Genomic DNA, 13,429 nt, shown 5'->3' with positions numbered 1-13,429 from the left:
GGAAGGGGACATGCGGACGCATCTACTTGAATTCGACGGGCTCGTGAGAAAATTGAAGACGGCCGGAGCAACTCTGGCGGAAAGTGATCTGGTGTCGCAGTTTTTCTTGTCGCTTCCAGACTCTTTCGATCCCCTAGTCACGGCCCTGGAGAACGTCGCGGAAGAAAACCTGAATTTGGACCCCGTCAAGCAGCGTCTATTGGCTGAAGAAAGTAAGCGATCCGACCGGCAGGGCGATTCAGTTGAAGACAAGTCTGCAGCGTTCTCGGGTGACTCAAGATCCCAAAAGAAGTCCCAGAAATTCCTCGGTAAGTGCCACAAATGCGGGCGTCGCGGCCACATGAAAAAGGATTGTCGCCAGCGTGAAGCCAATTCAGCGAAGAAGGATGCCATCAGTTTCATGGCCGATGCAAACATTGCGGAAAAGCGGCCTGGACGAATCGTTTTCAAGCTTGATTCCGGGTGCAGTGACCACCAGGTTGGCGACAAGTTCGTTTTTGCTGCCCTGAAGAAGATGACCAGTCGCGTGGAGATCAAGGTCGCCAAGGAAGGAGAAGCTATGCTTGTTGAACAGATTGGAGAAATCAACGTGACCAGCAACAAAGGTGTACATTTCAATCTGAAGAATGTGCTCTACGTTCCAGAACTACGTGAAAACCTGATATCCGTCAGGAAGATGGCCAATGCTGAGATCGATGTCTTGTTCTCTGGAAACGTAGCAGTTGTGAAGAAAAGTGGTAAGTTACTGGCCACTGGACACCTTCGAGGTAGCATGTACGAGCTTGAGCTGTCGTCGGAGGAAGTTGAAGCGAATCGCTGCGAAGTATCGATTGGAAACCTGTGGCATCGTCAACTGGGGAATAATGGCCAACGCGGATTGAAGACCATGGCCCGGAAAGGAATACTGAAAGGTATGAATGAAAAAACAACCAAAATTGATTTCTGCGACGCCTGCGTGCAAGCCAAGCAATGCCGAGAACCGTTCAACGGAACGCGAGCTAGGGCCAGCCGGCCGCTGGAGCGGATTCATTCTGATGTTTGCGGACCGATCGATCCGCCGGCATGGGATGGTTCTCGTTACATAGTCAGTTTCATCGATGACCATACTCATTTCACAATGATATATTTGCTGAAGCGCAAATCAGAGGTATTCGAGAAATTTCAGGAATTCGAAGCAAAGGTTACGGCTATGCTGGGAAAGTCCATTTCAAGAATGACGGTGTACCAGGGACGAGAGTACTGTTCCACAAATCAGATGCAGTTCTAAAAGAGAAAAGGGATACAGCTAGAGACAACGGTTGCGTACACGCCCCAGCAGAATGGTGTAGCGGAGAGGTTCAACCGAACCTTGGTTGAAAAAGTCCGTTCCGTGCTCATCCAATCCAATGTGCCGAAGCAGCTGTGGTCCGAAGCAGCCCTCGCCTGCGTTTACTTGATGAACCGAAGCCCAACAAGTGCGTTGCCCTCTGGTGTTACCCCGGCTGAGATGTGGTTCGCTATCAGACCGGATCTGGACAAACTTCGTGTGTTTGGCTGCAAGAGTTTCGTGTGGATTCCGAAGCAGCAAAGGCGTAAGTTGGATGCGAAGAGCAAGGAGATGCTCATGGTTGGGTACGCTCCGAACGGCTACCGCGATGGATCGAAAGCTTACGATTGCTCGAGACGTCAAGTTTGATGAGTCGTCCTTCCCGTACGCTGTGATGCAGCAAGAAGACGATTTCCCATTGACCGTTCACTTCCCGTTCGAGCAAGAGGGGGAACGTTGCCAGCCGTCGCTTTCCCATGTTACGTTGTTGGGAAGCCCTCCCTTGCAACGACCCGTTACCTTTTTGTGAAAATCAATAACTGTTCATTCCACAATCGCACTTCGTGTAGTACAGACGCTTAAATAAACTTTTCTCCGTTTTTCCTGTTAAACCTTATACTTCGTTTGGAGTCTCCCTCCCGTTTGTACAAGCGTCAATTTTGACATAAAATTGAGTTATAACAGACGCGAAATTCAACACAATCAAACGTACTTTTCGTCGAGTAACGAACTTTTCAGTCTAAATTTTACATGAAATATTTGTTTACGTCTGATCCTTTATGTCAAAGATGGATTCTGCCACGTGTAAAATTTCGCGAGATTTTCAGCCTTAGAATGGTTCATCTCTGAAAATCTAATGGGGAAAAAGTTAAGCGTAGTGAAAAATGTAAGGAAGGGGCGAGCCTGGACTTGAGCGTACGACCTTCTGTTCGGTAAGCAGAAACCGGTAACCACTTAGTAATCGAGCCATGCTTCGAAAGTAGATTAAATCAAGTCAAAAATTATTCGTGAATCAGTAACAAGCATTCGAACAATGACACGTTCTCTGTGTAGTAGATTTCTTGATATCTATGAACGCTATCAACCAATGGCAAACGATTACACTTACCGATCGGAGTACTGAAGCGCCTGATGACATACACATACCGCAGATTGGGATCCAGCTTGTCTTCCGGTATGAATCCGAAGCAAACGTGCACAATTGGCGTCTTTATTGAGGTTGAAACGATTTTCTGTTGGGAAAGAAGATTACCAGAAGGGTTTCAGCAGAAAGTGAAAAAAATGGAAACCAACAAAAGTAACAGCACTTACAGTAACTTCAACGAGCTCATTATCGCCGGAAGCCCCGGCTCCCATGGCAGTCTCCGGACCATGGTCGGCATCTAATTAGAGAAATGGGCGGGGGTGAGGGAGTGAAACAGAAAGAGAACCATCATGGTTTTGAACAAGGATATGCAACAACTGTTTTGCTCCTGCTGGCTAACTGCGCGAAGGTCCTTACAACAACACAATACTTGTGAAACAGAAAAAGAATCTGTAATGCGCTACAATTGAAGCGGGCAAGCAAGGAAAATTGTACAAAGAACGTGCTAATTACTGGTGAGACTACGCTACCGTTTTTTGTTTTAGATTTTTCTTGTTGCCTACTTTTATTTAATATGATTACACGCCGTTTCTTTGAAGGTAGGTATTAATGGTTTCGCCTTTTAACTATAACTGTTTGAAAAGTTGTTTTGCATTTGCCAATCAGTTGTTTGCGCAATTTCTTTCAACATAAAAAAAAAAAACATTTCTCACCTCCTTTCTTCGTTCTCTTTGGTTTGGTCTTCTTCTTTCCTGTGAACGAAAATAAAAAAAACAAGCATCAGAATAGTTTTTATTTAATTTGAAGAGAATCAGTGCGTCATCAAAGGCTCTTTCTACAATGGTGTTAAAAATATCCCATTAAATCCGAACAACGAAAAATCTTACCAGCATCATCCGCATCCTCGGCAAGGCCTAGCAAATATGCAGATTACAGAGAAAAATAGGGAGGGAGAGAGACAAGAAAAAAAAAATCATGTTAAACAGCATTCCCTTTGGTAAATAAACGCCAGATTTACTCAACCAGCAGCGTGACACCCAGAACCAAAATCGCACTCGCCTAACTCTCACACTCAATGACACAATGCAGCAATTCGCGGGAAAATTTAAATTTCAAATTTGAACCACTCCAACAGAAAAGCCATTCTTCCGTTCGCTGCTCTGCTCGGTCCACACGTCGTCGTCGTCGTCGTCCTTCGGGCAAAAGTGAGTCGAGCTATTGTTTCTGGTGTCGCATTTCTGGTTTTCTTGTCAGTGTGGATTCACACCCCGTTTCCAAGAATCGCAGGAGGAAAAAAAATGCCACTTCATCATGCAAGTGGAGAACCTTCGAAATATGATAAAAAGTGTGTTTCCTTCCACGCTCAGCTAGCTAGCTGCTGCAGCATCGCGTCCGTCCTGGCGCTGGCAGTGCATTCGCCGTGTCCGCTCTCACTCACGTCCTCCTATATGGAGACGCGGCCAGGGGGCGAGTTAGGGCGGGCGACCGGTTGGTGGTCGGAGGTTGCGAAAACTGTAAATAAATCAAATTAACTTACCAGAACGTGTTGCCTCGAGGGTATCTCCAGTGGCATCCTGATCCGTTTTCCCATCCGGTGGTGGTTCATCCTCTTTTGCATCTTTGCCTTTTTTGGCTGCTGCTTCGACATTCGGTTTCGGGAGGAGGTCCGGGAGTTGTACGTGTCCCCGTGTGTGTGTATTTGTTGTTGTTGTTGTTGTTGTTGTGTGTGATAGTGGATTAGTGTGAAAGAATAACAATGAGTGAAAGGAAGTTGAGCGTTGAGTTGATAATGGATTGCATGAAATCATTATGGTAGTTTTTATAGGAAAATTAGTGCAAACAGATAACAACTACCTGATGGTGGTCTACGTTTGGTTTATCCGTAACGATAATGAGAATTATCGTTCACTTTGAAACTTATTCAATGATTAAGAAATAAAATTTTGAATAATTGTAATAGCGTACACGCTATTTCAAAACTACCCAAATTTGGGTACAATCCACCCAGATCGGTCAAAACTGAACCTACCCAAAAATGGGTAAACTGTGTTGGGAGTGACAAGTTGACAAATGAACAACATCGACATGAATCCGATCGACGTTGTTCATTTGTCATCTTGTCACTCCCAACACAGTTGACCCATTTTTGGGTAGGTTCAGTTTTGACCGATCTGGGTGGATTGTACCCAAATTTGGGTAGTTTTGAAATAGCGTGTAGAGGACTACACTGATCCAAAACATCCGCAATACTTCGAATGATTTTTGCATTGCTCGAGCCCTTTAACAATATGCATTCGAATTTCGGATGATTTTCTTATGGTTGAATTCGTCGTCAGATGATGAACATCCATATGACTGTCATCCAAATACAGGATGATTGAATAACCATTCCATTAAGGATAGAAAATTTTTCCGTGGTGGAGGAAACCTCCTCCACCACGAATTAGCCAAACATTGGTTTTCATCCTTTACCTATGTTCGTAACAGCTCTGATAGCGATGCATATACTTCCACCTCGTTGTCAGCTCAGATCGGCAAATGACATTCGATAGAATTATTTACATCATCGTTTTGAATGATTTGCGTTAAGGGACTGAACCAATACCAAATGCATTTCAATTTAAGATGACTATCATTCTGCAGAGAGCATTAGGCATTCCAACTGAAGGCTCTATTCTTTTTCATAACAATATTCATCCTGTATTCGAGAGGAAAATCATCTGATTTCAAAACAACCGTCGTTCGGTTGCAGCTTTCGTTCGAAAATGCGATTTCGATGTTTCGATTTGAATGGTCTGAGGTTTCATTCGATCAGAGGATGATGTTTGTGTACAGTGTACTTCGGCCTAATAGCACCGACGAAACGACTTACACTGAACGAAAACATCCGCAATACTTCGACTGATTATTGTATTGCTCGAGCCCTTTAACAATATGCTGTCGAATTTCGGATGATTTCCTTATGGTTGAATTCGTCATCAACTGATGAGCATCCATATGACTGTCCTCCAAATAAAGGATAATATTTATTTGAAAATTGGCTGTAAAACATACTGGGCTCAGAGGGCAACAATTTAAGGATAAGATGACTTGCAAATGCTTTAGATTAGATTATTAATTTGATTGTGAATAGCCTGTAGTGTTGGTAGAGGAAACTTCCTCCACCACGAAATAGACAATTAACGGTTTCCACGCTTTACCAATGTTCGTAACACCTCTGATAGTGATGGCTATGCTTCCACCTCGTTTGTCTACACTGGACACAAACATCATCCTCTGATCGAATGAAACCTCAGACCATTCAAAACAAAACACCGAAATCGCTTTTTCGAATGATACCTGTAACCGGATGACGGTTGTTTTGAAATCAGATGATTTTCTTATCAGATGATTTGATACTCAGAGCAGCAAATGACCTTCGACGGAATTATTTACATCGTTTTGAATGATTTGCGTTAAGGGGCTGAACCAATACCAAATGCATTTCAATTTAACATGACTATCATTTTGCAGAGAGCATTAGGCGTTCCAACTGAAGGCCCTATCCTTTTTCATAACATCCTGTATTCGAGAGGAAAATCATCTGATTTCAAAACAACCGTCATCCGGTTGCAGCTATCCTTCGAAAATGCGATTTCGATGTTTCGATTTGAATGGTCTGAGGTTTCATTCGAACAGAGGACGGTGGTTTGTTACAGTGTGACAGCTCATACAAGCTACTTTTGCTGTCGGTTTGTTTACCAACAATAGCTGACGTTTTGTTTTAACCTAACTTTTTTCCTAACCTGAACTTCAGAGCTAGGATTAATATCATTGTTGATGTTGATCAAAATGGAATCAGTTTTATCACTTAATTGTTGGGGGTCCAACTAGAAATCATGCAAGGCGGACCCAGGTACGATCCTTGTGTAGCGAGGACCGAATGGACCAGATCCCGCCAGTCAGATGATTGTCCGCAGGAAGATTGTTCAAAGGAGGATTGTCCGCATGAGGATTGTTTGAAGGAGAATTGTCTGCTACCGACGAGTCAAGGAGTACGTGGAGGAAGAAAATTATCCGGAACTCTGAAGCTCTTTATATGTTCCAGGGGGAACGATACATTCGGATGCATCCTGTATCCCCATCAAATTTATCCATAAAATTCTGCTTATATATCCAGAACATCAGTCAGAACTTTTTTTCTCCAGACATGCTTATTCGATTTTTTGTCTATTTTTCAGTATGTCCTGAATATCCCTGTTGATCCTTCTGTCTATTCCGAAAATTCTTTCAATTCCGCTCGCATGCCGTCACAGTGTTGCCATATCTTTTTTGAAGCAACATGCATCAGGATGAGTGTCGTTCCCCAACGTTTTCCTTGAACGTCATTGATTGTCTCTGAAGATCTTTCCTGGAACTATCTTCCTGCGGACAATCGTCCAGTGGACAATCTTCTTCTGATCAATCTTCCTGCGGACTAGTGTTGGAAAAGTTCGCGATATTTCACGAATTTCACCAAGGGAAAAGTTCGCGAGTCATAGGGAACATTGATGAACTTTTCCATCACTGCTGCGGACAATTCTCTTCCTCCAGATAATCTTCGTGCGGACAATCCTCTTTCGAACAATCCTTCTGCGGACAACCCTCTTTCGAACAATCTTCCTGTGGACAATCCTCCTACGGACAATCCTCTTCCGAACTATCTTCCTGCGGACAATCGTCCTGTGGACAATCTTCTTCTGAACAATCTTCCTGCGGACAATCCTCCTTCGAACAATCCTCCTGCGGACAATCCTCCTCCAAACAATCTTCCTGTCGACAATCTTCCTGCGGACAATCCTTCTTCGACAATCCTCTTTCGAACAATCCTCCCGCGGGCAATCCTCTTCCTCCGGATAATCTTTCTCCTCGACTCGTCGGTAGTGGACAATATTCCTGCGGACAATCCTGTTGATAATCCTCCTTCGAACAATCCTCCTCCGAACAATCTTCCTGCGGACAATTCTCCTTCGTACAATCTTCTCCCGAACAATCTTCTTGCGGACAATCCTCCTCCGAACAATCCTTCGAACAACCTTCTCCCGAGCAAACTTCCTGTGGACAATCCTCCTTTGAACAATCTTCCTGCGGACAATCCTTATTCGAACAATCTTCCTGGGTACAATCGTTCTTCGAACAATCCTCCTGCGGACAATCCTCCTGGGGACAATCCAAATATATGATGTTCAAGGGCCCTGGAGCTAATGAACTATTAGATTAGATAATTAACTATTTTAACTAGTTCCGCTTTTTTTTTTGTTAGCATCCATGCCTCTCACGCCAAAGTCACGAGTTCAAATCTCAAAATGGTGAAACAAAAAGAAACGTGCTAAGGGATATGACACACCTCAATCTGACTGCCACGGCAGCGGGTACCGCGCTTTTTTTTTTGCTGGCGCTTTTGCTGGCAGTTGTGCTGTCTGTGTAACTTTTGACACCTGTTCTGGTACAAATTGCTGTCTATTGCTCTAGTACCGGTTGCACCAGGTACACAAAAAAAAAAACACAGCCAGGTGACCCGCATAAACGCGAACCATAAATTGACCTTACCTAAAATGGTTAAAAATTGTTTATAATCCCTGCTAAACTTTAACTGAAATGGTTATGGAACTTTACATGAACGTTTAATGATAAAGTTTCAACCTTATGTATTATGGTTTTTTGGAACTGGACCTTACAAATAATGGGTTGTTAAGAACCATTACCATTCCAAATTCTTGTTTTCTCCATACATTTTCAGAAAGAGAACTATATAAGAACGTTTTTACTTATGATTTGAGAACATTAATGGTAATGGTTATGGTAGTCAGTAAGGTCCATTAATGGTTTTGTATTATCGCTCAACTTTACGTGGAATATATCGTGAATTGGTAATCAGTAAATTACAGGCAACCAATTCGCGATATATTCCACATAAAGTTGATCGATGTTATAAAACCATTCGTGGACCTTACTGACTACCATAACCATTACCATTAAAGTTCTCAAACCATAAGTTAAAAGGTTCTAATATAGTTCTCTTTCCGAAAATGTATGGAGAAAACAAGAATTTGGAACGGTAATGGTTCTTAACAACCCATTATTTGTAAGGTCCAGTTCCAAAAAACCATAATACATAAGGTTGAAACTTTATCATTAAACGTTCATGTAAAGTTCCATAACCATTTCAGTTAAAGTTTAGCAGGAATTATAAACAATTTTTAACCTTTTTAGGTAAGGTCAATTTATGGTTCGCGTTTATGCGGGGAACCAAAAAAAAATCGCGTGAAGGAGGTCCTTACCCTTTGGGTCCATGGTACCAGAGCTGAGCCAATAAGTTGAGCACGTTTCTTCGGGACCTACTAGTCTTAGAGTTACCTCTATGGTTATACCATAAAGGTAACTTTGAGACTAGTAGGTCCCGAAGAAACGAGCTCTAGTTTTTGGCTCAGCTTTGGTACTCTCTTCGGTCCCAAGCTAATCAATTCACCCCTCGAAACATAGAAAATTCATAGAACAAATATAGATGTAATGTCGGCCTAAATGCCCCTAATTTGGGCCCATACATAAATTCAGCAAGCGACTAAATTTTCAATAGCGACCAAAAATATCCATTAGTACCGTCCCAATGACGCGTTCATCTAGATAAAATTAATTAATAGTAGATTTTTAGCGATGGGCCCAACCTTAGATCCATAGGCCAACATAAGAGCCATTTCCCCTATATGAAACAAAAGTTTGGTGTTCCAAATGAGCTAAATTTTGGAAAGAAAATCAGGTCCTGATTTTGAACTGGTAGACAACTGTGCTGCTGTGTGACAGCAAAGTGACGTATACGCCACTATGGCGATTATTTTATTCGGGCTAGTGTTACAAAACCCCATATTCACCTATAACAATGAGTTATTGGTAGTTGCCGTGATTCCGATCAAACTTACGTCAGTTAAATCATACCAGTTTCTAAAGCAAATGTCACATGTGGTAACATCATTCGATCTCATCTCAGTAGATCCTTATAAATTACGTAAAAAGAATTGGTTTTTGGTTTAGAAGCCAGCTTCTTCACATTCCCGTTTTCTGCATACCTATGAGCTACCAGCATGTCTCAGAAGGCAAAGTAATATGGGAAAATCCTGCGAAAAATATGGAAATCCTCAGGAACGAAGAAAGATTTATGTCCTCAGAAAAACGACGACGACGACCAGCCGAGCGCGTTGAAAGAACGGAGGACGTGCAAAACTTTTGATTCATGCCAGGGGTTTACCGCCGCGTGCTGGCTGCACTAAGCTGCACCACCAAGAACAGCTTCTTTCTACTTTGAATTGAAGTGGAAACTTCCAGAACAACTTGAAATTGATATTCTTGTGGGAAGCGGAATTACTGGAGTAATATTTATGCGAGGCTAATATCTTTTCCCATCCACCGTGGTCAACTTGAATGAATTTTGAGGAAATAATTTATCATTTACCTTTCGTCTTCTTTCCCTTCTTCTCCTTCTGGCCTTGCTCCGGTTCGGCAGCCGGCGGCGGAGCGACTGCTTGGAATAGATATCAATTAATCAGTCAAGTTATTCAATCAAATCGAATCCCAAAATCCAACTCACTCGGTTCCATCGCCACGACCGCTTCCTCCACCAGTTTGTCGTAGAACGTCCGGTAGGCGAAGAAGATCCGCTTTTCGTCGTCCCGGTGGTCGTTGATTTCGTCGTCGAAAAACGCCACCAGCTCGTCGTAGAACTCGTTCAGCACCGTTTCGATGTAGCGCGGCTCGTACACTCCGAGGGTCCGGCACAGATGGTCCCGTATCCAACGGAACCGGAAGTCCATCCTCGTGAAGAGGTCAATAAATTGCTGTTGTTGAGGTAAAAATGGAACCGTTTTCAATCGACGCAAACAGACAATGAAAGACGCGGCGTCAGTAAACAAAACGAAAACAGAGGGGTCGTGCCATGGTAACGCAAACGTGGCTTGGCAACGGCTAACGGAAGGGCTGCTAAACCGAACAGCTGACTGGTGGTGGTCGAGCGCGTGAGCTCCAACTCGAAACCACGTGGTGGTTGTGGCAATCGTGTTTATATAAGTGAAGCTGCGCTCTTTATCAGCAGGAAAATATCGGGATTTAATGATTGAAGAGCGCGAGGAAGGAAACGGGAAAGACGTTGAACAGGTGTTGGAAATACCTCTTGCAGTGAATTTTCAATAATTAATGATATTAAAATTTATTGCGATCGGTTGATACCAAATATGTATATACAGTCGATGGTGGTTTGTGGGATCGTGACAGCAACTGTAAAAATAAAAATACTGGAAAATAATAACACAAACAACACCACCAATAAGTATGGGTGCTATAACGAGACTAATTATTTTTTCACGCCCCGGCGGAATTAATTTCTGCGGATTTATCGGTTGGTGGGGCGTTAAAGGTGATATCAATTGCGTGGTTGATTGCAGTTAAAGTGATATTCTACGGAAATTATAATCGGCTTTAATCTTAATGTGTGTGGATCGAAAAAGGATATATTCGGGAAAATGTATCGCCTTGTTTTCACAACGTGGTACCAACAATCAATACGAAACTAACGATTTTAAATTGGCTCACCACTTTAGTAGCCTATTGGCAAAAAAAAAACGCAGTAGGCTCTGCCCGCGAACAGTTGGTTTTGTTTTCGCTGGCGTTGATTTCATCTGTTTTCCGTTTTTTTAATTGTACCAAGTCAAAAATATTAGTTTTCGCGTGTGGATAAGCGTATATCACGTTTTAATAAGCTTTTAGTGATATTGTAATTAACGTGAAAACTCTGGGACAATTATTTGTTCCGAGTAGCTGTGTTGCTGTGGCGTCGCGTTGGTCGGTTTTTCTATTCGGTTGTTCTTGGTGCTTTGCCCCCCTTCCAAGGTGCTAGCGTTTTGCCTTCCGGAAGATGCACGCAAATGAGGTGTAAGGCAAAAATTCAGTGCAAATGAAAAAACTTTGCATGTGGTTCAATATGTTGTGTTCGGTTGTAAAAACAACGCGGAAGATTTTTTCGATTACCGCGAGTGAACAAACCGGTGCATTTCCGGAGGCAGAATTTGGTGAGATCCATCTGATTATAAATCAATCATAAATGCATATTTCCAAATATTACTAAATACGCGCCAGATTTCGAAACATCACATTTCGAAATCTGGAAGTGTGTTTGCAGTACCATTATTCATATGATAACGGTAGTGTTTACACGCGGGGCTTATTGTATGTGAAAGTAACCTCGGAATGGACGTGAATTACCAGGCATTCTGAAATGGGTTGCTGAATCTGCAGTAGAGCTATCGCTTTCTAACTCCCGGACTAAACTTGCTTTAACTTATTACATCGAGGATTGTTATAAGCAAATTTCTTCCATAATACCACTGCCGGCCAGTGGGGGTTAGATTGAATACACACACACACACACACACACACACACACACCACTTTAGTAGCCTATTGGCGTTGACGGCGACTCTGTAACTCTTTACTCCTATGAGAAAATCCATATGCAAACGTCAGACTGTGCGTGAAACATGGCGAACTTTGTACTATCCATTCACTCCACCGAAAATTCTCATAAGAAACTGTCTATATTTGCTGCAGCGTGCGTGACGAGTGCACGGATGGATTTGAGTTCACTCACTCGACAAAAAGTTACACAACAGTGGGGCCCTGTTTACTAAAAATGAACACATGAATAATACTCACGCAACATTTGAAACCGGCCTATCAACTTTCGTACACAAAACTTGTTAAGCCTTTTTCGCGCGAACCGAATACGCCCACGCAAACTAACAACACCATCGGGTAGGGGAAATTATCCCCTTCCCGATAGTGCTCTTGGTTTGCGTGGACGTACTTCGGTTCTCGTGGAAGGGACCTAGCAAATTATTTACAAAAGTTGTTAGGCCCTTTTCAAATGTTACGCGAGCATTATTCATGTGTTCATTTTTAGTAAACAGGGCCCCGCTGTTGTGTCAATTTTTTTTCAGTAGATGAACAAAAGTTCACCCGTGCACTCATCTATATGGCATTTGGTATAAGAATAATAAACGAGAATTAGGTGTCGCATGTTGCTTCTCACAGCACTCACCACCAGAGGGCGAACAGCCTTCAATAGTGGAAAATGGACTTCAAAATGTATGGCGAAATTCGATTTGAATTAAACATATCAATAGAGTTCTCTACCACCGTTAGTATTAGTGAGAAGTTTCACTAATACATGCATTTTACTGGTTGAAAATAAAAAAAACAATCCGCTGTCAAGTCGAACACTTTGACAGCTGATTTCATGGTTGAAAATAATAAACAAACCGATTTTACAGGGCTGCGCTAGCTAGGTTGTATAAGTGAGATGTTGCGTCGAGAAGTCAATAATGGTGCAATTTATTCGATATAAAGGCTGACTAAAAGTAAATTGGTACGCCCCTTGCGCGCCGCTAGCACGCCTCTAGTGTTGGGAATCGAAAATCTTTGACAGTGGTTTGTTTACATTTCTATAGAGCTTTTTGACGTTTAATCGGCGCACACTACTGCACCATTTAAATCGAACGAGTGCGAGCAAGAGGGAAACAGATTAGTGGGAAAACAAACCATGCATTCATCCATATGTGCTAGATAGAGAAATACGATTAAACGTCAAAAGGTCTATGTCTATTGACAAATCCAAGTTTCAATCGGCCACCGTGGCGCTGCAATCGCAGCGGTGATAAGTCCGAAATAATGTGTCAAACTGAATACATTTTTGAAATTTCAACAAAAAAACTATTATTTTGTATTTATTCTAGCGAGTTTCTGTGGGAGTCAAAACATGATCCGAGCAAAAAAGTAGTACTCGTAATAATGGTATATAATTCTGAATTTTATCGTGCTTTGTTTCGAAAATATCTTCCAAATAAACAAACATCATCCAGATCACCCGATTCGTCCACCGACTAAATCTATTGCCACTTAAAAATTTATTTCAGTCGGTGTATTAATCAGCAGATTAAATCGTTTTTCGTCTGGTGCTACACTGAGCAATCGGCCTAT

At 42.4% G+C, this 13,429-nt stretch overlaps 1 protein-coding gene across 1 annotated transcript; it reads right to left on the bottom strand.

Moving 5' to 3' along the window:
• Positions 1–1,601: 1,601 nt before the first annotated feature.
• On the bottom strand, positions 1,602–10,248 carry LOC135713941 (uncharacterized). Its single transcript, XM_065237159.1, has 8 exons — positions 9,991–10,248; positions 9,856–9,921; positions 3,928–4,026; positions 3,278–3,304; positions 3,104–3,142; positions 2,618–2,688; positions 2,415–2,538; positions 1,602–1,825 (listed from the first exon to the last, which is right to left on the bottom strand). Exons 1-8 carry the CDS (start codon positions 10,211–10,213, stop codon positions 1,602–1,604), a joined length of 873 nt encoding a protein of 290 aa, XP_065093231.1. The 5' UTR covers positions 10,214–10,248.
• Positions 10,249–13,429: the final 3,181 nt, after the last annotated feature.

The sequence above is a fragment of the Ochlerotatus camptorhynchus genome, unplaced genomic scaffold (genome assembly GCF_037179485.1).
Source record: "Ochlerotatus camptorhynchus isolate MF236.1 unplaced genomic scaffold, CSIRO-AGI_Acam_v1.1 ptg000596l, whole genome shotgun sequence".
In the NCBI taxonomy this organism is placed as follows: domain Eukaryota; kingdom Metazoa; phylum Arthropoda; class Insecta; order Diptera; family Culicidae; genus Ochlerotatus; species Ochlerotatus camptorhynchus.
The sequence above is the reverse complement of the archived record's forward strand: the minus strand, read 5'-3'. Positions and strand labels throughout refer to the sequence as shown.